The following is a 27,882-nucleotide window of genomic DNA, read 5'->3' as shown; positions in this document are numbered from 1 at the left end:
CCTCTGTCAGGTAGTGTACAATCCAACAGCACGGCACCTTCTGTCAGGTAGTAGGCAATCTAACAGCCTGTCACCTTCTGTCAGGTAGTGTACAAACCAACAGCCCCTCACCTTCTGTCAGGTAGTGTACAAACCAACACACGTCATCTTCTGTTAGGTAGTGTACAACCCAATGACATGTCACCACCCGTCAGGTAGTGTGCAACCCAACAGCACATCACCTTCCGTAAGGTAGTATACAAAACCAATGGCACGTCACCTTCAGTCAGGTAGTGTACAGCCCAACAGTCTGTCACCTCCCATCAGGTAGTGGATAACCAAATGGAGTCACCTTCCATCACCTAGTGTACAACCCAATGATATGTCATTTTCCATCAGGTAGTGTACAACCCAGCAGCATATCACCTTCAGTCAGGTTGTGTACAGCCCGCGGCACATCACCTTCCATCAGGCAGTGTACAACCCAATAGCATGTGATCTTCCATCAGGTAGTGTACAATCAAAGGGCACGTCACCTTCTGTCAGGTAGTGTACAACCCAATGGCACGTCACCTTCCATCAGCACGTGACCTTCCGTCAGGTGGTGTACAACCCAACAGCTCATCACCTTCCCTAAGGTAGTGTAAAAAACCAACAGCACGCACCTTTCATCAGGTAGTGTACAACCCAATGATACGTCACCTTTTGTCAGGTAGTGTACAACCAAACAGCACGTCACCTTCTGTCAGGTAGTGTACAACCAAATGACACACCACATTCCATCAGGTAGTGTACAACACAACAGCACATCACATTCCATCAAGTAATGTATAACCCAGCAGCATGTCACCTTCCATTAGGTAGTGTACAACCCAATGATACGTCACCTTCTGTCAGGTAGTGTACAACCAAACGACACAGCACATTCCATCAGGTAGTGTACAACACAACAGCACATCACATTCTGTCAGGTAGTATACAACCCAACAGCATGTCACCTTCTGTCAGGTAGTGTACAACCCAATGATACGTCACCTTCTGTCAGGTAGTGTACAACCAAACGACACACCACATTCCATCAGGTAGTGTACAACACAACAGCACATCACATTCCGTCAAGTAATGTACAACCCAATGAAATGTCACCTTCTGTCAGGTAGTGTACAACCCAACAGCATGTTATCGTCAGTCAGGCAGGGTACAACCGAATGGCATGTCACATTCCATCAGGGAGTATAGAATCCACAGCAGGTTACCCTCTGTCAGGAAGTATGCAACACAACGGTAGGTCACCTTCCATCAGGTAGTGTACAGCACAATAGTACGTCACCTTCTGTCAGGTAGTGTACAACCCAACAGCTCATCAGCTTCTGTCAGGTAGTGTACAACCCAATGGCACATCACCTTCAGTCAGGTACTTTACAACCAAACGGCACGTCACCTTCGGTCAGTGTGTGTACAGCCCAACAGCACTCCACCTTCCATCAGGGAGTGTTCAACACAACGAGACGCACATTACATCAGGTAGTGTACAACCGAGCAGCACATCACCTTCTGTCAGGTAGTTTACAACCCAATGGCACGTCACCTTCTGTCAGGTAGTGCACAACCGAACAGCACGTCACCTTCAGTCAGGTAGTGCACAACTGAACAACACGTCACCTTCAGTCAGGTAGTGCACAACCGAACAGCACGTCACCTTCAGTCAGGTAGTGCACAACTGAACAACACGTCACCTTCAGTCAGGTAGTGCACAACCGAACAGCATGTCACCTTCAGTCAGGTTGTGTACAGCCCAACCGCACTTCACCTTCCACCAGGGAGTGTTCAACACAACAGCACATCACCTTCCGCCAGGCAGTGTACAATCCAACAGCACGTTATCTTCAGTCAAGCAGCTTACAACTGAACGGCATGTCACATTCCATCAGGGAGTGTAGAATCCACAGCAGGTCACCCTCTGTCAGGAAGTGTGCAACACAACGGTATGTCACCTTCCATCAGGTAGTGTACAGCACAATGGTACGTCACCTTCTGTCAGGTAAATACAAGCCAATGGCACGTCACCTTCCATCAGGTGTGTTCATCCATCGTCAACGTCGATGAGGACCTCGACACCATTATGATGGTGTCAAGACTAGCACATGATTTGGAGTTAAGTGAGGGAGAGTTGCGCAGTCAGCCTCACTCTCTCTTCCCAACCTTCAATCAGGTAGTGTACAACCAAACAGCACGTTCCCTTTCATCTGGTAGTCTACAACTGAATGGCACGTCACCTTCAATCAGCTAGTGTACAACTGAGCAGCACATCACTTTCCATCAGGTAGTGTACAACCCAACAGCACATCACTTTCTGTTAGGTAGTGTACAACCCAATGGCACGTCACCTTCCGTCAGGTAGTTTACAACCCAATGGCACGTCACCTTCCGTCAGGTAGTTTACAACCCAATGGCACGTCACCTTCTGTCAGGTAGTGTACAACCCAACAGCTCTTCAGCTTCTGTCAGGTAGTGTACAACCATACGACACTTTACCTTCAGTTAGGTTGTGTACAACCCAACAGCACGTCACCCTCTGTCAGGTAGTGGACAACCTAACGACACGTCACCTTCCATCAGGTAGTGTACAACCCAACAGCACATGACCTTCTGTCAAGTAGTGTACAAACCAATGGCCCGTCACCTTCTGTCAGCTAGTGTACAATCCAACAGCATGTTATCTTCAGTCAGGCAGTGTACAACCGAATGGCACGTCACCTTCCATCAGGGAGTGTAGAATCCACAGCAATCCACCTTCTGTCAGGAACTGTACAACCTAACAGCACGTCACCTTCTGTCAGGTAGTGTATCAATTCCAAAGAAGAAGCATACAAATTAGCCAGAAAAAGTGGCTCACCTGAGGACTGGGAGAAATTCAGAGTCCAGCAGAGGAGGACAAAGGGTTTAATTAGGAAGGGAAAAAAGATTATGAGAGAAAACTGGCAGGGAACATAAAAACTGACTGTAAAAGATTTTATAGATATGAGAAAAGAAAAAGATTGGTTAAGACAAATGTAGGTCCCCTACAGACAGAAACAGGTGAATTGATTATGGGGAGCAAGGACATGGCAGACCAATTGAATAACTACTTTGGTTCTGTCTTCACTAAGGAGGACATAAATAATCTTCCGGAAATAGTAGGGGACAGACGGTCCAGTGAGATGGAGGAACTGAGGGAAATATATGTTAGTAGGGAAGTGGTGTTAGGTAAATTGAAGAGATTAAAGGCAGATAAATCCCCAGGGCCAGATGGTCTGTATCCCAGAGTGCTTAAGGAAGTTGCCCAAGAAATAGTGGATGCATTAGTGATAATTTTTCAAAACTCTTTAGATTCTGGACTAGTTCCTGAGGATTGGAGGGTGGCTACTGTAACCCCACTTTTTAAAAAAGGAGGGAGAAAGAAACTGGGGAACTATAGACCGGTTAGCCTAATGTTGGTGGTGGGGAAAATGCTAGAGTCAGTTATCAAAGATGTGATAACAGCACATTTGGAAAGCGGTGAAATCATCGGACAAAGTCAGCATGGATTTGTGAAAGGAAAATCATGTCTGACGAATTTCATACATTTTTTTGAGGATGTAACTAGTAGAGTGGATAGGGGAGAACCAGTGGATGTGGTACATTTGGATTTTCAAAAGGTTTTTGACAAGGTCCCATACAGGAGATTAGTGTGCAAACTTAAAGCACACAGTATTGGGGGTAAGGTATTGATGTGGATAGAGAATTGGTTGGCAGACAGGAAACAAAGAGTGGGCATAAACGGGACCTTTTCAGAATGGCAGGCAGTGACTAGTGGGGTACCGCAAGGCTCAGTGCTGGGACCCCAGTTGTTTACTATATATATTAATGACTTAGATGAGGGAATTAAATGCAGCATCTCCAAGTTTGCAGATGACACGAAGCTGGGCAGCAGTGTTAGCTGTGAGGAGGATGCTAAGAGGATGCAGGGTGACTTGGATAGGTTAGGTGAGTGGGCAAATTCATGACAGATGCAATTTAATGTGGATAAATGTGAGGTTATCCACTTTGGTGGCAAAAACAGGAAAACAGATTATTATCTGAATGGTGGCCGATTAGGAAAAGGGGAGGTGCAACGAAACCTGGGTGTCATTATACACCAGTCATTGAAAGTGGGCATGCAGGTACAGCAGGCGGTGAAAAAGGCGAATGGTATGCTGGCATTCATAGCAAGAGGATTCGAGTAGAGGAACAGGGAGGTACTACTGCAGTTGTACAAGGCCTTGGTGAGACCACACCTGGAGTATTGTGTGCAGTTTTGGTCCCCTAATCTGAGGAAAGACATCCTTGCCATAGAGGGAGTACAAAGAAGGTTCACCAGATTGATTCCTGGGATGGCAGGACTTTCATATGATGAAAGACTGGATCGACTAGGCTTATACTCATTGGAATTTAGAAGATTGAGGGGGGATCTTATTGAAACATATAAAATCCTAAAGGGATTGGACAGGCTAGATGCAGGAAGATTGTTCCCAATGTTGGGGGAGTCCAGAACGAGGGATCACAGTTCGAGGATAAAGGGGAAACCTTTTAGGACTGAGATTAGGAAAAACTTCTTCACAGAGAGAGAGGTGAATCTATGGAATTCTCTGCCACAGGAAACAGTTGAGGCCAGTTCATTGGCTATATTTAAGAGGGACTTAGATATGGCCCTTGTGGCTAAAGGGATCAGGGGTTATGGAGGGAAGGCTGGTACAGGATTCTGAGTTGGATGATCAGCCATGATCTTACTGAATGGCGGTACAGGCTCGAAGGGCCGAATGGCCTACTCCTGCACCTGTTTTCTATGTTTCTATGTCACCTTCTATTAGGTAGTGTACAAACCAATGGCTTGAACATTCGATTTTCCAATTTCAGATAATCTTTTTGCTTTCTGTCCATTTTTCTCCTCCCCAATCTACTCATTTCCGTCTATCCCCACCACACACTTCTCCAGCCCACAATCACTCTGTTCCTTCTCTCCACACACTTCATCTTCCACCTGCACTCTCACCTCCAATCGGATCTCTCTCCCCACTGTTCCCATCTGCTTTCCCCACCACCTTTATGTGATTCCATGTTCCTACTTTGTTTCATATCAGGTCCACCATGTGCAGCCCTTTGTTGTTTCCACCTGTCATTCTGTGATTGATTTAGAGATTTCAGCCCACAATCCCACCTATTTAACCCGAGCCCAATCACAGGATGATTTACAATCACCAGTTAACTGCTAACCAGTCCAGTCTGACTTTGGACTGTCGGAGGAAACTGGAGAATCCCTGAGGAAGCCCGTGTGCTCATGGGGAGAATGTACAAATGTCCTTACATAGGATGCCGGAATGAACTCCAAACGCAAATGCCCCGAGCTGTTGTCGTGTTGAGCTAACTGCTCCACTACCATGACACACAATCATCTCTCTGCCTCTGTCACTCTTTCCTCTCTTCCCTTCTCCATCTGCCTATCCTCCATCCTACGTTTGTACTAACCTGGAGCTTCCTATTGCTTCCCAGTTCTGAAATCTGATGGTGAAGGGGGAAGAAACTGTTCCTGCAATGTTGAGTGTGTGTCTTCAGGCTCCTGTCCCTCCACCTTAGTAGGAGCAATGAGGAGAGGGCATGTCCTGTGTGTTGGCTGTCCATAATGATGGATGCTGCCTATTTGAGGCATCACCCTCTGAAGCTGACCTCCATGCTGGGGAGGTTGCTGCCCATGATGGACCTTGCTGAGTTTACAGCTTTCTGCAGCTTTCTCCAATCCTGTGCAGCGACCCCTCTACACCAGTCAGTATGTAACCAGTTAGAATGCTCTCCACAGTACATCTGTACAAATTTCCGAGAGTCCTTGCCGATGAAATATCCTTGGCAAAGAAGATGAAGGAGAACTTCAAGATATTCTGTAAATACATTTAACGAAAGAGATTGTCAGAGAAATTGTGGGTCCTCTTAATTGAAAGGCCTAGGTAGGGTGAACTTGGAGAAGATGTTTCCTATAGTGATGACATTTAGGACCAGAAGGCACAGCCTCAGAATAGAAAGACATCCCTGTAGAACAGAGATGAGGAGGAATTTCTTTAGCATGAATGGGTTCAGATGGCTGTGTTATTGGGTACATTTACAATGGAGATTGATATGTTCTTGATTAGTAAGAATGTCAAAGTTTTCCGGTAGAAGGCAGGAGAATTAGGTTGAGAGGGATAATAAATCAGCCAAGATGGAATGATGAAGAAGACTTGATGGGCTGAGTGGCTTCATTGTGCTCCTATGTCTTATAGCACTATGGAAGGGAAAGTTGGGGTCTTGACGAAGATATCTGCAACTTTGTCAACTACTGGCAAGGTCGAGAAGACGGGAGGATTATTTGTAGTGTTCCATTATTCAAGAAGGGCAGCAGGTATAATCCGGCTGGTGGAACATCTATTTCTATTTACCCTTTCCAGAGACTCGATTTGCAATGACTCCCTTTCCACTGCACCCTCACTTGAGTTGCATTTAGAGTGATAGAGACATAGAACACTACAGCTCTGAAACAGGCCCTACTGTTCATCAAGTCTGTGCCAAACAGATTCTGCCTTGTCCGTCGACCTGTACACAGGCCATAGCCCTCCATATCCCTCCCATCCATGTTCATATCCAAATTTGTTTTGAATTTTGAAATCAAACCCGAATCCTTCACTTCCACTGGCAGCTCATTCAACACTGTCATCACCCTCTGAGTGAACAAGTTCCCTCTCATGTCCCCCTGAATCATTTCGCTTTTCACTCTTAACCTCTGACTTCTAGTTTCAGCCAGTCTCAGTATAAAAAACCTGCTTGCATTTACCCTTTTAATACCCCTCTTAATTTTGTATACCTCAATCAAATATCCTCTCAATCTTCTACAATCCGAAAAATAAAGTCCTAACCTATTCAGCCTTTCCCTATAACTCTGGTCTTCCAGACCAGGCAACATCATTGTAAGTTTTCTCTGTTCTCTTTCAATCTTACTGATACCTTTCCTGTAGGTATTTAGCACACAATTCTCCAAATTAGGCCTCACTAATGTCTTATACAGCTTCAACATAACATCCCAACTACTGTTTTCAGTACATTGATTTATGAAGGCCAGTGTGCCAAAAACTCTCCTTATGACCCTCTCCACCTGTGATGCTATTGCCGGATATCTCTGTTATACTATGCTCTTCATTGTTCTAATTCTCACTGTGTGAGTTCTATGCTAGTTTGTCCTTCCAAAGTACAACACCTCACACTTGTCAGCATTAAATTCTATCTGCCATTTTTCTGTCCAATTTTCCATCTGGTCCAGATTCCGCTGCAAGCTTTGATAGTATTCCTCACTCCCTACTACGCTCCCCACCATGCCTAGAATTTTGCTATTATCTGTAATTTTGCTGATCCAGTTTACTACATAATTTTCCAGGTCATTGATACAGATAAACAACAATGGACCCAGCACTGATCTCTGCGGCATACCACTTGTCACAGGCCTCCAGTCAGAGAGGCAACCATCTACTACCATCCTCTGTCTTTCCTGGTAACCTAATTTACTTCTTCATCCTGAATGGCAAGCAAATGAACCTTCTTGACCAAGCTCCCATGAGGGATCTTGTCAAATACCTTGCCTGAAGTCCATGTAGACCACATCCATTGCTTTGCCTTCATCAACTTTCCTGATAACTGTAAAGTACCCAGGACATCTTCAAGCAGTGGTGTCTCAGAAAGACAGCATCCATTATTAAGGACGTTCAGCACCCAGAGAATTCCCTTTTCTCACTTTTTCCTTCAGGAATGAGGTACAGAAGCCTAAAGGCACACACTCAGAGATTCAGGAACAGCTTCTTCCTCTCTATCATTCTATTCCTCAATGGACATTGAACTCTTGGACACTACCTCACTTTTTTAATATACAGTATTTCTGTTTTTTGCATGATTTACTGTAATTGATTTATTTATTTATTTATCATTATACTTTTACTTTTTCTTCTTCTATATTATGTAATGCATTAAACTGCTGCTGCTAAGTTAACAAATTTCATGACATGAACCTAACTCTGATTCTGAACTTACTTGAAAAACTCTATGAGATTGGTTGGACAGGACCTGCCATGCACAAAAGCCATGTTGACGATCCCTGTCTATCTGAATACATATATCTAGTCCCCAAGAATACCTTCTTCCAATAACTTACCCACTACTGATGTTAGGGTCACTGGACTATAATTTCCCTGCTAATTCTTAGAGCCTTTCTTAAACAATGGACCAGCAGTAGCCATCCTCCAATCCTCCAGCACCTATCCTGTTCCCAAGGACATTTTAAATAGAGGCATAATATGATTATTAATAGTCAGCATGGCTTTGTCAAAGGCAGGTTGTGCCTTATGAGCCTGATTGAATTTTTGCTCTGACAGAAATATTTCAAATGTCATTAAAAACAGGGATGGTGCCGGAGGACTGGCATATTGCTCATGTGGTTCCATTGTTTTTAAAAGGGTTCTAAGAGTAAACCTAGCAATTATCGGCCTGTGAGTTTGATGTCAGTGGTGGGTAAGTTGATGGAAATTATTCTTAGAGATGTATATATAATTATCTGGATAGACAGTGTCTGATTAGGAACAGTCAACTTGGATTTGTGCGTGGAAGGTCATGTTTGACAAATATTATTGAATTTTTTGATGAGGTTACTAAGAAAGTTGACGAGGGTAAAGTGGTGGATGTTGTCTATATAGACTTCAGTAAGGCTTTTGACAAGGTTCCATATGGAAGGTTAGTTAGGAAGGTTCAATCGTTAGGCATTAATATCGAAGTAGTAAAATGGATCCAGCAGTGGCTGGATGGGAGACGCCAGAGAGTAGTGGTGGATACCTGTGTGTTAGACTGGAGGAGGGTGTCTTGTGATGTGCCTCAGGGATCTGTACTGGGTCCAATGTTGTTTGTAATATATATTAATAATCTGGATGATGGGGTGGTAAATTGGATTAGTAAGTATGCAGATGATACTAAGATAGGTGGCGTTGTGGATAATGAAGTAGGTTTTCAAAGCTTTCAGAGAGATTTAGGCAAGATAGAAGAGTGGGCTGAACGATAACAGCTGGAGTTTAATGCCGAAAAATGTGAGGTGCTACATTTTGGTAGGTCTAATCAAAATAGGACATATATGGTAAATTGTCGGGCATTGAAGGATGCTGTAGAACAGAGGGATCTAGGAATAATGGTGCATAGTTCCCTGAAGGTGGAATCTCACGTGGATAGGGTGGTAAAGAAAGCTTTTGGTATGCTGGCCTTTATTAATCAGAACATTGAGTATAGGAGTTGGGATGTAATGTTGAAATTGTATAAGGCATTGGTAACGCCAAATTTGGAGTATTGTGCACAGTTCTGGTCAACGAATTATAGGAAAGATGTCAATAAAATTGAGAGAGTACAGAGGAGGTATACTAAAATGTTGCCTGGGTTTCATCTCCTGAGTTACAGAGAAAGGTTGAACAAGTTGGGTCTTCATTCTTTGAAGCATAGAAGGTTGAGGGAAGACTTGATAGAGGTGTTTAAAATTATGAGGGTGATTGATAGAGTTGACGTGGATAGGCTTTTTCCATTGAGAACGGGGGAGATTCAAACAAGAGGACATGAGTTGAGAGTTAAAGGGCAAAAGTTTAGGGGTAACATGAGGGGGGACTTCTTTACTCAGAGAGTGGTGGCTGTGTAGAACGAGCTTCCAGCAGAAGTGGTTGAGGCAAGTTTGATGTTGTCGTTTAAAGTTAAAGTGGTTAGATGTATGGACAGGAAAAGAATGGAGTGTTATGGGCTGAGTGTAGGTCGGTGGGACTTGGTGAGAGTAAGAGTTCGGCACGGACTAGAATGGCCGAGATGGCTTGTTTCCGTGCTGTAATTGTTATATGGTTGAACAAGAAATTAGAAACAAGAAAGAACAAGGAAAGAGAGTGGATAACAGCATTGATAAAGTGGGGAAGGCTAAGTACCTTATAAAGATTGACTTGTTGAAAGGATACTGGGATGTTCCTTCAACAGAGAGGGCTAAAGAGATAACAGCATTTGTGACACCATCTAGACTGTATGAATACAATGTTTTACCCTTTCGGATGAAAAATGCTCCAGGGACATTTCAAAGAATGATCAATTCTGTGATTAGAGGTTTAGGAAATACAGGGGCTTACATTGATGATTTAGTGGTCTGGAATGACACGTGGGAAGAGCATATTGCAGCGGTAGAGAAACTGTTTCAAAGACTCTCCAAGGCCAGTCTTACTGTGAACTTCGCTAAAAGTGAGTTTGGCCATACCACTGTTACTTATCTTGGCTATGTGGTGGGCCAGGGCCAACTGGCTCCTGTGGAGGCCAAGGTCCAAGCTATTGCTAAAGTTCCTGTTCCGACCAGCAAGAAAGCTTTGAGAAGATTTTAGGACTGGTTGGGTATTATCGTAAGTTTTGTAAGAACTTTGCTGACATTGCTCTCCCCCTAACAAAACTCCTGGGGAAGAGTGAAAGATTTGCATGGAGTGATCTTTGCCAGGAAGCATTTAAGCATCTGAAAACCATCCTGTGTTACCATCCTGTGCTCAAAGCACCTGATTTTTCAAAACCATTCTCGATAGCAACAGATGCTAGTGAGGAATCTGCTGGGGCAGTACTGTTACAGAAGGGAGTGGATGACATTGAACAAACCGTAGCTTATTTCTCAAAGAAATTTAATGTGCACCAGAAAAATTATTCAACTGTAGAAAAGGAATTACCAGCACTTATTCTGGCTTTACAACATTTTAAAGTCTATGTTCAGAGACCTCAAAATCTCTCTGTTGCCCAGAGACCCCTTGTGGTTTACATGGATTATAATCCATTGGTGTTTCTAACTAAGATGAAGGATAAGAACAGAAGGCTGTTAAATTGGAGTCTGATATTGCAAGAATTTGATTTAAAATCAAACATGTGAAGGATATTGACAACATTATAGCTGATTATTTATGCAGATATTAGGTTGGAAATTGTACACATTTTTGCTTTGTCATCTGATGATTTTACCTGTATTGTTTCAAACTCTGTAATTTACATTTAAACTAAAAATTTTTCCTTCATTGAAATTTTTTTCTGAAGAAAGGGGGTGCGATGGGGTCCTGAATTACCCTTATGAACTGTGCCTTTGAAAAGAGAGAGAGTGAGAGAGTTATTTAACCCTGACATCTTGTTTTGAAAAGAGAGAAAGAAAGAGAGAGAGAGAGAGAGAAAGAGAGAGAGAGAGAGAAAGAGAGGGAGAGAGAAAGACGAAGACTAAATTTTAGACTGTCACTTTAAGGCACGAGAAAGAACTGGCTAACTTTTGGACTTCTGCTGAGTTGGAGATGGCACCGAGCAGCTCGTCAGTTGCTATGGTGACCGAGGGCGGCGTTCTTTCACGGACAATCGATGTTATGATTTTTCCGCAGCGTGTTGATACTTCCCAAGGACATTTGCCTGCTAGTGCATTTCTTACACAGACAAAGAAAGGAGGAGTTATTTTAATGACAGTTGGTAACCAGTACGGTGAGATAAATTGGAGGTCAGACGATATAGACCTCAGACACATGTTTGTGGACACTGAATAAGCTTTGTTGTGCCCACAGGAAAAGTGGGTTTTTGGAGGATCGTTCAGGCAGATCGATCAGTTGCTCTTGCAGTGAGAAAAGGCAGTGACCAGTGGGGAGTTGTCCATGTGTCCAACCTTTGCCTGGGTTGATAGCTCCACCACAGAAAACCGGTTCCCTTTGTTGTGGTCACAGTCGGTGACTTTTCAAGGATTTTGGAGGACAACAAGAAGATCGACGGCGTCAGCTCAACTGAAGACTCAAACCTCGCCCTCTCTCTCTCTCCATCACTACTCAACACAAGACTACGAACTGAACTGAACTTTACTCATCATCGTAAGACTGTATCTTTTTACCCCTAGACTTGAAGAAGCTTGGTTTTTCACATATATTTCCACACTTACTGATATACTTACTTATAAATAATCATTGCTAACCTGTTTGATTTATCTACATTTATTTTACTATATTGCATAGTTACTAATAAATATTATTAGTTAATAGCAATACTGGACTCCAAAGTGTTTTCCATCTCTGCTGGTTCTTTATTCCTGTCACGGGGTATGTGACAGGAGTCAGCAGTGAGCCTCCTGTCCCCTCAAGCCTGTCCCACCATTCAAGATATGACTGACCCGACTAAACTCAGTGAATTTTTACCTCTCTGTTCATTGGGAATCTCTCTCTCTGCCTTAACAATATACATCATTTTTAGAGAAATACAGTGGAATCTGGTTAACTGGGACACATCAGGACCAGTGCATTTTAGCACACTTAAGTGGCTGCCCCAATTAGCTGAAATTTCATGCAAGTAGTTAAAGAGGCATCAAAAACACACACTATTGTTTAATGGAGTAACAAATAATGTATTTAAATGAAACACAGAACAAATTAGAACACTACCAATACTACTAGGATACTATAAAACTGTGTATAATAATTCCTAATAGTTACTGACAGAGGAATACACCTAGTGTATGCTGCTGTGTTCGTTTGATTGACTGTTAATGAACAGAATCAGCACAGACACCTCGTGTAGATAATGGACTGAATTCCCGCAGGAACTTGTGTCATAATCTAACAATAAGCTTTCTGGCACAAAATTATAAAACATCACTGCTTTTTCCAATCAGTGTCTTTTGGTCCAACTGGAAAACACAAGCACACATACCTGACGTTATTTTAAAAGTATGTGCTCAAAGCATATTGTAGTTTCCAATGGCCACACCAGAGCACGTGACTGACACTAGTTAGAAATTATTGGCAACGGTCTCGTGTCCTAATTAAGCAGCATAATGTACCACATAAATAATAGGAATTCCTATTATTTTCTTAATTAGTTTTTGTTCTTTAAGAGTTGTCCCAAATAGATGTGTTGTCCCAATTAACCAATGGCCCAATTAAACAGAATCCACTCTATTTCTAAAGATACTCTCTAAATATACAGTGCCTATAAAAAGTATTCACTTCCCTCCTTGGAATTTTTCATGTTTTATTGTTTTACAATATTGAATAACAGTGGTTTTAATTTGGCTTGTTTGACTCTGAACAACAGAGAAAGACTCTTCTCTGTCAAAGTGAAAATGAATCTCTACAAAGTCATCAAAATTAATTACAAATATGGTACACAAAATAATTGATTGTCTGTATTCACCCTCCCACCCTTTAATATGACTCACCAAATCATCACTGGTGCAGCCAATTGTTCCTAGAAGTCATAACTAATGTTAAATGGAGATCACTGTGTGTAGTCAAGGTGTTTCATCTGATTGTTGTAAAAATACACTTGTACCTGGAAGTTCCAACTGCTGGTGAGTCAGTATCCTGGCAAAAACGACACCATGAAGACAGAAGAACATTCCAAACAACTCCATGAAATGGTTATTGAAAAGCACTAGTCAGGAGATGAATACAAGATAATTTCCCACTCAGTGAGTATCCCTTGGGGTACAGTTAAGTCAATCATCAAGAAATGGAAAGAATATGGCTCAGCTGTAAATCTGCTTAGAGCAGGCTGTCCTCAAAAAATGAGTGACCGTGCAAGAAGGGGACTAGTGAGGGAGGCCACCAGGAGACCTATGACAACTCCGGAGGAGTTACAACCTTCAATGGGTGAGATGGGAGAGACTACACATACAACAACTGTTGCCCAGGTACTTCACTGGTAACACATATAAAAGTTGCTGGTGAATGCAGCAGGCCAGGCAGCATCTATACGAAGAGGTACAGTCAACGTTTCGGGCCGAGACCCTTCGTCAAGACTAACTGAAAGAAGAGCTAGTAAGAGTTCAAATCTCTTCCTAGCTCTTCTTTCAGTTAGTCCTGACAAAGGGTATTGGCCCGAAATGTCGACTGTACCTCTTCCTATAGATGCTGCCTAGCCTGCTGCGTTCACCAGCAACTGTTATGTGTGTTGCTTGAAATTCCAGCACTTGCAGATTTCTTCGTGTTTGCTTCACTGGTCGCAGCTTTATGGCAGTGTGGCAAAGAGAAAACCACTGTTAGAAAAAATATGAAATTTCTGCTACACTTTGCCAGAAGGCATGTGGGAGACTCTGAAGTGAAATGGGAGAAGGTTCTATAGCTTTATGAAACCAAAATTGAGATTTTTGGTCATCAGATGAAACATTATGTTTGGTGTCAGCCAAACACCACACATCATCAAAAATACACCATCCACCATGAAGCATGGCACTGGCTGCATAATGCTGTGGGGATGCTTCACTGCAGCAGGGCCTGGAAGGGTTGTGAACTTAGAAGGTAAAATGAATGCAGCAAAATACAGAGAAATTCTGGAGGAAAACCTGATGCAGTCTGCAAGGGATTTGGGAAAAAATTTGCTTTCCAGCAAGACAATGACCCCAAGCATAAAGCTAAGGCTACACAGGAATGGCTTAAAAGCAACAAAGTTAATGTCCTGGAGTGGCCAAGTCAGAGCCCAGACCTCAATCCAACTGAGAATTTGTAACTGGACATGAAAAGGGCTGTTCACTCATGATCGCCATGCAATATGACAGAGCTTGAGCAATTTTGTAAAGAAGAATGGGGAAAAATTGTAGTGTCCAGATGTGCAAAGCTGATAGAAACCTATCCATTAGTCTCAAGGCTGTAATTGCTGCCAGTTGTGTATCTACTGAATACTGTCTTGAAGGGGGTGAACACTTATGCAATCAATTATTTTGTGATTTATATTTGAAATTAATTTAATTTCATGTAGAGATGTTTTCACTTTGACATGAAAATCTTTTTCTATTGATCAGTGTCAAAATATCCAAATTAAATCAGCTGTGATTCTATGTTATAAATAATAAAGCATGAAAACTTCCAAAGGTGGTGAATACTTTTTATAGGCTATGTATGTCCTTGGTGCCAGTGCAGTGATTCCAAGTGAAATTCTTAGCATTTCAGAACTACCCAACAATGCAGCAACATTTAAATTATTCAGCATTCTCTTGGCACTCTGAGATCCATGCTGAAGGCTGAACATTGACATGAGTGTTCTCCTGATTTTGACAAATTCAATTCACTGCATCTTATTTCCACAGTTCAACTGAACTTATCATTGTATTTGATGGTTCAGTAGACCTTCCTTTTCCTTTAATAATCACGAACTTCAACAACTTCAATTCCAAAACTCCTCTGGATCATTCTTGCTTTTCAGTTTCTCTCCCACTCTCTCTCCCTCCTTCTCTCACTCTCTCCACTCTCCCTCTCCCCCACTCCATTTCTCTACCTCTCTTCTACTCTCTCTCCCACTCTATTTCTCTCTCCCTCTCTCCCCTCCCTCTCTCCTCCTTTCTCTCTCCCCCTTTTCTCGCTCTTTCTTACTCTTCCTCATCCTCTCTTTCTTTCCCCTTCCTCTCCCTCCCTCTCTCCCCCTTCTCTCTCTCCCCCACCCTGATCTTTCTCCCTCCCTTTCTCTTTCCCCACTCTATTTCTCTCTCTCCCTCCGCACTCTCTCTCCCTTTTTCTCAGTCTCCTTCCTCATTTTCTCTCTCGCTCTCTCCCTTTCTCCTTCCTCCCCCTCTGTCCCACCTCTCATTCTGTCTGTCTTTGTCTATCTCTGCCTTTCTCCTTCCTCTCTCACTCCCTCTCTTTCTCTCTTCCCCCCTCTTTTTCTCTCTTCCCTTCTCTTTCTCTCTCTCCCCCTCTCATCCCAATTCATGTCCCAAAGCTGTCTTCACCACCCTTTCTCAGCCACCACTATCTTCACTGTTGTTATGTGTGTCTCTCTGTCTCTACTCATCACTAACATCCAATCCTCCCAGCACTCTGTCAGATAAAACATTTGATTTCAAACTTTTTCCAAGTTCTGACTGAAGGTCATTGATCAAATATGTTCTCTCTGTTTGCTGTCTGACCTTCAGTGTATTTTTCTAGTATCATTTGCTTTTATTTTGGATTTCCAATATCTTTAGTGTGTCTGACTCACCTTTTGTGGTTATATTACGGATGTCCCTCAGCCAGATATTTGCTTTGTCAATACTGATGGGGTTCCTGACCTCACACCTGTAGTCAGCGTCCTTGACCTTTCTGGTATGATGAACCGATACAATCTGTCTGTGTTCTGAGAGGTGATGTGTACTAGCGTTTCCCACAGCTTCTCCTCCCCTCCACCAACTGAAGCTGGTGGGGTTGCCTGAGGTCATGGAGCAGTTCAGGGTGAGGTCACAGTTCCCGGTGATGTTCTGAACTTTGATGTATGTTCCAGACATGGGCTCTGTGGTTGGGATCAAGAGATACAATATAGAACATAGAAATTTGGCCCTTTGGCCCACAATATTGAACCAACCACGTAACCTACTCTAGAAAATGCCTAGAATTTCCCTACCGCATAGCCCTCTATTTTTCTTAGCTCAATGTACCTAAGAGTTTCTTAAAAGACCCGTGTGTATCCACCTCCACCACTGTCATTGGCAATGCATTCCACGCACTCACCACTGTCAGTATGTTCGGATATGGCCCACGTGCGGAATGAGAGACACTGAGGCAGGTCGATAGTTCAGACTTTATTGTAAACGGAGTTAGAAGGAAAAGCAAACAATAACCACTAGGCCAAGCAGGGCCATTAACTAAAACTCCCAAATGGAAAACAAAGCCTACATTGAGGCTGAAAGGAACAACTAAATATAAAATGAATACCGCTAGTCTTCAGAGTCAGTTGACTTGACAGTCCAATTTCTCAGGCAAGGCTGAATGCAAGCAGGTAGCAAAATATTGCTGTGCTTTACTCAAGTCTTGACAAACACTCTGACGAAAAGAATGGAATTAAATACCATCACGATGAAATAGTAATTAGCTGACACGTGCATATTCACGAGTGCAATTGCAGTATCTGCTGTGCTGCTGACTCCGTGGTTGTGACAGGGCCTCCTTCCCTCGGCACGGCCCCTGAGGTGCCACAGACTTGTGTCTGCTGGAAGTCCTGGATCAGCAACTTGTCAAAGGTGTCCTTCGCTGGGATCCAAGAAAATTCTTCTGGACCATACCCTTCCCAGTCCACAAGGTACTGGACCTTACCACATACCTGGCGAGATGTCAGGAGGTGCCGCACAGTATAAACCAGAGAACCATCTACCAAGTGGGGGTGGAGGAGGAGGTAAGGTGAGTGGAGCAAGGGGAGAGGGAGTAACCAGCTTGAACTGGGAAACATGGAATACTGGTTGGACCTTCAGTGATGATGGTAGACACAATCTATAGGACACCTTGTTGACAGCCTTTTCCACTACAAATAGTCAAACAGGGATGGAGCTTGCCATCTTTCTTGCTCACAAAAAAGAAGCCCACTCCTGCCGGCGAGGTTGACGGACGGATGAACCCCATGCTCAATGCCTCCTTGATGTATTCATCCATGGCCACCATTTCAGGACGAGAGAGGGAAAAGAGCCAGCCCCGGGGAGGACTAGTGCCAGGTAGGAGTCTATGGCACAGTCATATGGCCAGTGTGGGGCAGGGTGGTGGCCTTCGTTTTATTGAAAACCTCAAGGAGATCTACATATTCAGCCAGAATCCCAGACAGGTCCAGATCCTTAGCTGACACAGGAGTGGATTCATGGAATAGAGCTTGAGCTGGACCCAGACAGGTAGACAGGCATGCCGATCCCCACTCCTGGAGTACCTTCAGAGACCAATCGATCCATGGGTTATGTCGGGATAACCGGGGAGACCAAGTACCAGTGGCAATTCAGGTGAATTAACCAGATAGAAAGATATTTCTTCATGGTGATTGCCTTCGAGCAATCCTGTAAAGATTGCCTTGGAGGGGTTGGGTGGTAAGGTGGATCTAGCCTGTTCCCAGAGGTTGACCGTCCAGCACCTTGACATTGATCTTTTCCCTTAATTCCTGAGTTGGAACACCCCGTCTTTGAGTGAGAGAGATGTCCATGAGATCCCGGCTGCACCAGAGTCAATAAACCCCTTAAGTTCATGGGTCTGAGACCTTCACGACAAGCAAGCTGCGAGCATTACAGAATTACGCTGAAGCTGGCTGAAGAGAGAACCAACCCGTCAGGATTCCCCTCCCTGCTGATGGGCATTCTCTTTTACCGGACGCTTGGAACATGCAGCCCGGAAGTGTCCTGGATCACCACAATAGAGGCAGGAACCTGTTCTCCAGCACCGTTCTCGTTCCTCCTGAGACAGGCACATGCTCCCCACTTGCATAGACTCCTCCGTGGGCTAGGTGCTGGGTGGTGAGGGAGGGGGAGAGGGCAAGGAACGATGATGATCGGATGAGGGAGGGGGAGAGTGCGGGGAAAGACGGTGATCAGGTGAGGGGGGAGGGTGAGGAATGATGGTGATCAGATGAGGGAGGGGGAGATGGTGAGGGAAGACGGTGATCAGGTGAGGGAGGGGGAGAGGGTGAGGAATGATGGTGATCAGGTGAGGGAGGGGAAGAGGGTGAGGGAAGACTGTGATCAGGTGAGGGAGGGGGAGAGGGTGAGGAAAGACAGCGATTGGATGAGGGAGGGGGAGAGGGTGAGGAATGATGGTGATCAGGTGAGGGAGGGGAAGAGGGTGAGGGAAGACCGTGATCAGATGAGGGAGGGGGAGAGTGCGGGGAAAGACGGTGATCAGGTGAGGGGGGGAGGGTGAGGAATGATGGTGATCAGATGAGGGAGGGGGAGATGGTGAGGGAAGACGGTGATCAGGTGAGGGAGGGGGAGAGGGTGAGGAATGATGGTGATCAGGTGAGGGAGGGGGAGAGGGTGAGGAATGATGGTGATCAGGTGAGGGAGGGGGAGAGGGCGAGGAAAGGCAGTGCTCTGGCAGGGTGTACGAAGTTGAAACATTCTTTCCCTGCACCACTCATTTACCCAGTCCTCAGCTCGAATAGCCAGATTAATCAGGTCATCCAGACTATCCTGCTCGTCCCAGACAATGATCACTGGAATATCTACCTGGAGGTGAAATACTCGGTTCCTGTACAGACTCGGGAGTCTGTGGGTGTCCGAAGGCGGGAGTCTGTTCTGGTCTGGGCACGGGAGCGGGAGCATTATTTTACGTGCCAGCAGCCATAGACCACAAGCACAGATTTTAATGTTAAACAAATATATTTTCAATACCTACACAAATATATGGACAATTGCTCCCCTAACCAAAAATTAACAGTGCAATGTGTCTTAGCTCACAAACTGTGGAAGTCTGGAAACAGTTCTTCCCATTCTTACTCAAACAGAGTCCTTGGATGGCAATCCGGAAGGTTCTGGAATCCACAGGAATAGGTACAGGTGTCTGTGAGGAAGGGTTCATAAATCCACATTAAGATGACACAAGTTGACGATCACGAAAATTCCAGAGGACAAGTGATCGTCATGTAACACACTGGATCCATGCAGGGATAACGAGGTGACTGTCACAGGAGATTCCGGAAGTCAAGTGGTCGTTACTTAAATACTGGAGTCTACGCAGGGATAACAAAGTGACGCCTAAGTTCCAAAATTCACATAGGGATATCACAAGGTGACAGTCACGGAATATTCCTTAACACAATTGGTCGCCACATAACACACTCGAATCCATGTATGGATTAACAAAATGTGGTCGCGACAGGATACTCCAGAAATCCGAGTATGGATCATACAAAGTGACAGTCACGTATCCAATATCCACTGTGTGCCGCGAATGATCACAATCTTCTGGACACGGAGAAATATTGGGAACGCCCACTGCTGTAGTGACCTCCTCAACTATCTCAACTCAACTCAACTCAGTCTCTCGCTGGCAACTCACAGTCTGTTGTATCGTTTTGCTGCCGAAATTTTCAGAAACCTCCTGAACTGAATAGAAAAAGAAACCTCCACTCGTTTGTTATGTGACACCATCCACACGCCTCGTCCAGGCATACCTAAATGACGCTTATGGTTAATCAAAACAATATTGACATGTAAACACGAGGAATTCTGCAGATGCTGGAAATTCAAACAACACACATCAGAGTTGTTGGTGAACACAGCAGGCCAGGCAGCAATATTGACATGTAACACCTTCCCCCAAGAAGGGAAATTTTGATCCTGTAAGAGCAAAATTTTAGCTACAAAGTACAACATGTGAAACAATACATATACAATTACCATATACAGTATCACACTACGGAACAACAAATAACATATTTCAGGGGCATATATAAATATTAGATTCCATTCAATCCCAATATTTTCCAAGTAACTCAACACATTCAAGAGGCAATGCAAGATATTGCGTACAATAATCATCTGACTTCATTATCAAAAGTACATTGCAAGCTTAACACCTAGAAAGATAATCTGCAATCATGTTACCTCTGTCTTTAATGTCAGTTATTGTGATATTATACTCCTGTAAAATCAAACTCCAATTCAACAACCTCCTATTTTTATTTTTCATCTTACTCAAGAACACCAATGGATTATGATCTGTATATACTACAAGCGGTTTCTGAGCTGTACAAACATAAACATCAAAATGCTGCAAAGCCAAAACAAGTGACAATAATTCCTTCTCTATTGTGGAATAATTTCTTTGATGCTTATTGAATTTTTTTGAAAAGCAAGCCACAGGATGGTCAATATCATCATGATAATCTCTTTGTAAAAACACTGCTCCTGCAGTCTTGTCACTGGCATCCACTGCTATGGAAAATGGCTTTGCAAAGTCAGATGACCTGAGCCCAGACTGATGACACAAGATGGCCTTCAACTTGTCAAATGCCTTCTGGCAAGGCTCTGTCCAAACGAATTTCTCACCCTTCATCAGGATGTTAGTCAATGGAAGGGCAATATCAGCAATGTTCTTACAGAACTTGCGATAATATCCAACCATTCTGAGAAATCTTCTAAAAGCCTTCTTACCAGTTGGAATGGGAAACTCAGAGATAACCTGAAACTGTGACTGAACAGGAGACAACCTGCCCTGACCTACAACATAACCAAGATAGGTCACAGTGGCATAGCCAAATTTGCTCTTAGCTAAGTTAACTGTGAGGCTGGCCTTTGGAAGCCTTTCAAACAGCTTTTCTACTGCAGAGATATGGGCTTCCCATGTGTCATTTCCTGTGACCAAGTCATCAATATCGGTGTCTGTGTGTTCTAACCCTTGAACTACAGAATTAATCATTCTCTGAAATGTTCCTGGAGCATTTTTCATTCCAAATGGCAGAACATTGTATTCATACAACCCAGAAGGTATTACAGATACAGAAATTTCTTGGAACACACCATTACCCCTTTAACAGATCGATTTTTGCAAGAAACTTTTCCAACCTTGTCTACACAATAATCTACTCTAGGGATTAGATAAGCATCTGCTTTTGTTATAGCATTCACCTTTCTGTAATCAGTGCAAAACCTGATACTACTATCTGGTTTAGGTACCATGACACAAGGTGAATTCCAATCCTAAGTAGAATGCCTAATAATACCATTTTCTATCATATACTCAATTTCTTGATTGGCAAGTCTACATTTTTCAACATTTGTGCGATACGGATGCTGTTTTATAGGTTTGGCATCACCAACATCTGCATCATGTGAGGCCACTGTTGTTCTTTTTGGAACATCAGGGAACAAATCTCGAAATTTCATGATCAACTGCTTCATTTGCTGCCGCTGCTTGGTTGTAAATGAGCCAGTTTTTCATCAAGGTTTTCTAAATTAGTGGAATTTGGTAATTTAACCGGAACAACGTTTGGTTTAAAGTGGGCCTCAAAAGAATCATCCAGAAAATCTTCAGAGAGCCCAGACCCATCTCGATTCACAGCAGCCACTACAACTGCAGTTGGCATTTCATGATACAGCTTAAGCATATTAATGTGACAGAGCTGTGTTGGCTGCTTCTATCTGGAGTTTTGACAACATAATCCACATCATTGACCTTGGACCCAATTTCATAGGGACCATGGAATCTGGCCTGCAGAGGATTTGTCTGCACAGGGAAAAGAACGAGCACCTTATCGCCTAGCTTAAATGTCCTGTCTCTGACTCTCTTATCATACCAGGTCTTCATTTTACTCTGAGCAGATTTTAATTTCTCCCTACATTGGTTGCAAGCCCTCTGCAATCTGTTCTTGAATGTTAAAACATAGTCCAACAAATTTATATGCTGGTCACTGTTGGTCCATTGCTCCCTTAACAATGCCAAAGGTCCTCGAACCTGGTGCCCAAACACAAGCTCAAAGGGGCTAATGCCTATGGACTCTTGTACAGATTCCCTTATTGCAAATAGAAGCAAGTGAACTCTCTCATCCCAATCCTTCTCATTTGCACAACAGAATGTCCTAATCATGGTTTTGAGGGTAGAATGGAATCTTTCTAAGGTCCCTTGGGATTCTGAATGGTACGCAGAAAACGTAATCTGCTTGGCTCCCAGTTCGTAAATTACCTGCTGGAATAACCCTGACATAAAATGGTTTCCTTGATCGGACTGGATTTCTTTTGGCAAACCAAATAGGATGAAAAATTTTATGACAGCCTTCAACACAGTTGGAGTTCTGATATTTCTGAGAGGTATTGCTTCTGGAAATCTAGATGCAGTACACACGATAGTTAGCAAATATTGATAGCCAGCTCTAGTCTTTGGCAATGGGCCAACACAATCCACAATAACTTTAGAAAAGGGTTCACTAAATGCAGGAATAGGCTGTAGTGGAGCCACTGGGGTGACCTGATTAGGTTTACCCACAACCTGACAAGTGTGAAAATTATGGCAAAATGTCACAACATCTTTCCTCAAACCAGGCCAGAAGAATTGTTTCAAAACCTTGTCCACAGTTTTATCCACACCAAGATGGCAACCCAAGGGCATACTATGGGCCAAGATTAAAATCTCATTCCTATAGATCTTAGGAACTACAGCCTGGCAAACAATTGCCCATTCCTCACTTGCAGGGATATCAGGTGGTCTCCACTTTCTCATTAACACGCCATCCTTGAAATAGTACCCCACTGGCACTTTCTCAACCTCATCACCTGAGAGAGCTCTATCTCTCAATGTAGCAATCTCAGAGTTTCTGGTCTGTTAAACTCCTTCCTGGACAGAGACACATCTTTATAGTCAGACCTGATACAAGGATCCTGGTCAAACAATGAAGGAAGGAGAGTCACAGACAGGTCATCAAAACCTGAGTCCTTTTTTGGGCTATCATGGGTAGTGGAACCATTCTGCACAACACCATCTGCATTTGCAAGCTTCCTGGCCATAGTTCGAGTTACTGCACAGGATGGATAATCGTTAGAATCCATCTTTGGATCATCAGTGATTGGCTTAGTCGTCAACTGCACTGCAGGAACAACTTTACCACCTGCTAGGTCATTCCCTAACAACAAAGAAACACCTTTCACCAGTAGACTGGGTCATCGTCCTATCTTAACAGGTCCTGAAACTAGGTATGACTTCAAAATTACCTTGTGCAGAGGTACAGAAACAATGCCGCCCCCATGCCTTGAATGAGATTCACTTCACCAGTTGCAGTCTCATCACTAAACTCTGGAACATTGTCCAACAAGAGTGACTGAGAAGCCCCGGTATCTCGAAGAATTTTCAAAGTACCAGGGATGACCCCTCATTCACTGAAACAGATTCATCTGACACAAAAGGAATGAATTCTTTCCTAACTAAGTCAGACATCTCAGCCCTTGTCAGAGCTTCATCAGAATGTCCGGAACCCTGTGGGTTCATACGTGTTTCAAAGTGTTGAATATAGGCATCTGGAACTACCTCCTTTTCCTTCTTCTTCCTCAGGAGGAAACAATCAGCCATAACATGACCAGGTGCAATAGTGACAAATAGGACCAGAATGTTTCTCCTTTGGTTGCTTTCCTTCATCTTTACCTTTGTCACTATTCTCAGATTTGACTTCTGGTTTACCCTGATTATCCATGCTATACTTCTGGAAGGTCCTATATGGGACAAACTTAGACTTGTGGGTTAGAGCAAACTCATCTGTTAACTCAGCAGCTTCTTGCAAAGTTGTAGCATCCTCCTCATCTAAATATGTCTTTGTATCATTATGAATGCACCTTTTAAACTCTTCAATTAAAATCAACTCTTTCAACTTGTTGTAGTCATCATTCATATTCTTAATGGCATTTTTCAAAATGCACCATCTTTCAAAATACACAGACTTCTCATAAGCAAATTCCACATGAGCCTGACTCACAGATTTTCTCAAATTCCTAAACCTTTGCCTATAGACCTCTGGAACCAGCTCATAGCCTTTAAGCACAGCCTGTTTTACTGTCCCATAGTCAGCTGCATCTTCAACTGATAGGGCAGAATAAGCCTGCTGAGCCTTACCTTTAATTACACTCTGCAACATGAGAGGCCGATACACTTTTGGCCACTTAAGGCTCTGAGCATCTTTCTCAAAATGTCAATGTCAGCCTCATCAAATAGAGGGACCAATCTAACTTCCCAACTGGCAACAAATCTATCATTAAAGCCAGAAATTTGATTTCTGAGCTTTAACTTCCCTAACTCAAACTGCCTTTGTCTTTCTCTTTCCTCAGCTTCTAGCTGCCTTTGTATTTCTCTTTTCACATCTTCTAATTTAAGTTTCTCTACCTTTAGTTCTTTCTGCTCTAACTGGAACTCAGCATCAGCTGGTCTACTTTCAGGAAACAGATCTAACACCTCGTTTGCAAACAAATTCTCATCTACATGGTGCTCAACTATTTTCCTCTGAATCTCTGCCTTTCTCATAGTCTGCTTTACTGTAATAAGTTTTAACTTACTAGCAATGACCAACAACTCTGTCTTTTTGGCTTTCTGTAATTCCTCAGGGGCTGGTGATGCCAATAATTTATTGATGTCTATTGATGTTGGTTTCCACACACAAGTCAATCAAAAGGGGAGTAATCAGTCAATCTATAAGCTCCAATATAGGCAGATCCCAGATGAGCCACCAATTTTATGTTATGTGCCAGCAGCAATAGACCACAGACACATATTTTAATGTCAAACAAGTATATTTTAAATACTTACACAAAAATATAGACGATTAAGACAATTGCTCTCCTAACCAAAAATTAACAGTGCAATGCATCTTAGCTCACAAACTGTGGAGGTCTGGAAACAGTTCTTCCCAAGACTTATTTAAACAGAGTCCTAGGATGGCAATCCGGAAGGTTCTGGAATCCATGGGAACAGGTACAGGTGTCTGTGAGGAAGGGTTCATAAATCCACAGTAAGATGACACAAGATGATGATCACGGAAAATTCCAGAGGACAAGTGATCGTCACGTTACACACTGGATCCACGCAGGGATAACGAGGTGACACCTATCTTCCAAACTCCACATAGTGATATCACAAGGTGATAGTCACGGAATATTCCCTAACACAAGTGGTTGCCACGTAACACACCCGAATCCATGTATGGACTAACAAAAAGTGGTCACCACAGAATACTCCAGAAATCCGAGTATGGATTATACAAAGTGACAGTCACATATCCAATATGCACTGTGTGCTGCGAATGATCACAATCTTCTGGACATGGAGAAATATTGGGAACACCCACTGTTGTAGTGAACTCTTCAACTAACTCAACTCAACTCAACTCAGTTTCTCACTGGTAGCTCACAGTCCGTGGTATCGCATAGTCATAGTCATAGTCATACTTTATTGATCCCGGGGGAAATTGGTTTTCATTACAGTTGCACCATAAATAATTAAATAGTAATAAAACCATAAATAATTAAATAGTAATAGGTAAATTATGCCAGGAAATAAGTCCAGGACCAGCCTATTGGCTCAGGGTGTCTGACTCGCCAAGAGAGGAGTTGTAAAGTTTGATGGCCACAGGCAGGAATGACTTCCTATGACACTCTGTGTTGCATCTCGGTGAAATGAGTCTCTGGCTCAATGTACTCCTGTGCCCACCCAGTCCATTATGTAGTGGATGGGAGACATTGTCCAAGATGGCATGCGACTTGGACAGCATCCTCTTTTCAGACACCACTGTCAGAGAGTCCAGTTCTATCCCCACAACATCATTGGCCTTACGAATGAGTTTGTTGATTCTGTTGGTGTCTGTTACCCTCAGCCTGCTGCCCCAGCACACAACAGCAAACATGATTGCATTGGCCACCACAGACTCGTAGAACATCCTCAGCATCGTCCGACGGATGTTAAAGGACCTCAGTCTCCTCAGGAAATAGAGACAGCTTTGACCCTTCTTGTAGACAGCCTCAGTGTTCTTTGACCAGTCCAGTTTATTGTCAGTTCATATCCCCAGGTATTTGTAATCCTCCACCATGTCCACACTGACCCCCTGGATGGAAACAGGGGTCACTGGTGCCTTAGGTCTCCTCAGGTCTACCACCAGCTCCTTAGCCTTTTTCACATTAAGCTGCAGATAATTCTGCTCATACCGTGTGACAAAGTTTCCTTCCGTAGCCCTGTACTCAGCCTCATCTCCCTTGCTGATGCATCCAACAATGGCAGAGTCATCAGAAAACTTCTGAAGATGACAAGACTCTGTGCAGTAGTTGAAGTCCGAGGTGTAAATGGTGAAGAGAAAGGGAGACAAGACAGTCCCCTGTGGTGCCCCAGTGCTGCTGATCACTCTGTCGGACACACAGTGTTGCAAGCACACGTACTGTGGTCTGCCAGTCAGGTAATCAAGAATCCATGACACCAGGAAAGCATCCACCTGCATTGCTGTCAGCTTCTCCCCCAGGAGAGCAGGGCGGATGGTGTTGAATGCACTGGAGAAGTCAAAAAACATGACCCTCACAGTGCTCGCTGGCTTGTCCGGGTGGGTGTAGACACAGTTCAGCAGGTAGATGATAGCCTCCTCAACTCTTAGTTGGGGCTGGTAGGCGAACTGGAGGGAATTTAAGTGTGGCCTAGCCATAGGCTGGAGCAGCTCCAGAACAAGTCTCTCCAGGGTCTTCGTGATGTGGGAGGTCAATGCCACCGGTCTGTAGTCATTGAGGCCACTGGGGCGCGGCATCTTCGGCACAGGGACGAGGCAGGACGTCTTCCACAGCACAGGAACCCTCCGGAGCCTCAGGCTGAGTTTGAAGACATGACGAAGTACTCCACATAGCTGAGGGGCACAGGCTTTGAGCACCCTGGTACTGACACCATCCGGTCCTGCAGCCTTGCTTGGGTTGAGACGTTTCAGCTGTCTTCTCACCTGTTCAGAGGTGAAGCCCACTGTGGTGGTTTCGTGTGGGGAAGGGGTATAGTCATGAGAGCAGGGTGGGGGACTGTGAGGAGGGGTAGGAGGGGAGAGAGGAATATGTGTTGGTTGGGGGCCGACAACAGATGACTCATGTGGGGGATGGACAGGGGCCACAATGTCAAATCTGTTTAAGAACAGGTTAAGCTCGTTGGCCCTGCCCACACTGCCTTCAGCTCCTCTGTTGCTAGTTTGCCGGAACCCAGTGATGGTCCTCATCCCAGTCCAGATCTCTCTCATGAAATTTTCAGAAACCTCATGAATTTGATAGAAAAAGAAACCTCCACTCATTTGTTATATGACGCCATCCACACGCCTCATTCAGGCGCACCTAAATGACGCTTATGGTTAATCAATACAACATTGACATGTAACAATTAGTAGCAGAGATTGTCGGGGTAGCAGAAAAGGATGAACTGCAAGATGCTGGGAGTGGGACTGAGACGGTCTGAAGCTGCTGAATTGAGCTGGCGAGAAATTTAATGGCTGTCAGCTGATGCTGGCTGTCCACAGTGAGCTCGTGGACGGGGCCGTGAGAACAGAAATCGCAGACACTCGAGTCCGATTGTCTGCAGTGAGCTGTTCAACTGTTGTGGCTAGGGATGATACCTGTTCCTCCAGATGAGACTGGGCTTA

The 27,882-nt window shown here is 43.8% G+C and overlaps 1 protein-coding gene across 2 annotated transcripts in view; it reads right to left on the bottom strand.

The window, feature by feature from the left end:
• Nucleotides 1-27,882, bottom strand: part of LOC134343515 (SLAM family member 5-like) — an 82,043-nt gene that overhangs the window by 6,585 nt on the left and 47,576 nt on the right. Inside the window, exon 3 of one of the 2 annotated variants that reach the window (XM_063042247.1) lies at nucleotides 16,015-16,302. The exons of the other annotated variant lie outside the window; for it this stretch is intronic. Coding sequence (XP_062898317.1) covers nucleotides 16,015-16,302 — 288 coding nt within the window. The remainder of the gene's footprint in view (nucleotides 1-16,014; nucleotides 16,303-27,882) is intronic. 2 annotated transcript variants of the gene reach the window in all.

This window comes from Mobula hypostoma, chromosome 3, assembly GCF_963921235.1.
Source record: "Mobula hypostoma chromosome 3, sMobHyp1.1, whole genome shotgun sequence".
Taxonomy (NCBI): Eukaryota; Metazoa; Chordata; class Chondrichthyes; order Myliobatiformes; family Myliobatidae; genus Mobula; species Mobula hypostoma.
Note: the sequence above shows the minus strand (reverse complement) of the source record. Positions and strands in the feature narration are given on the sequence as shown.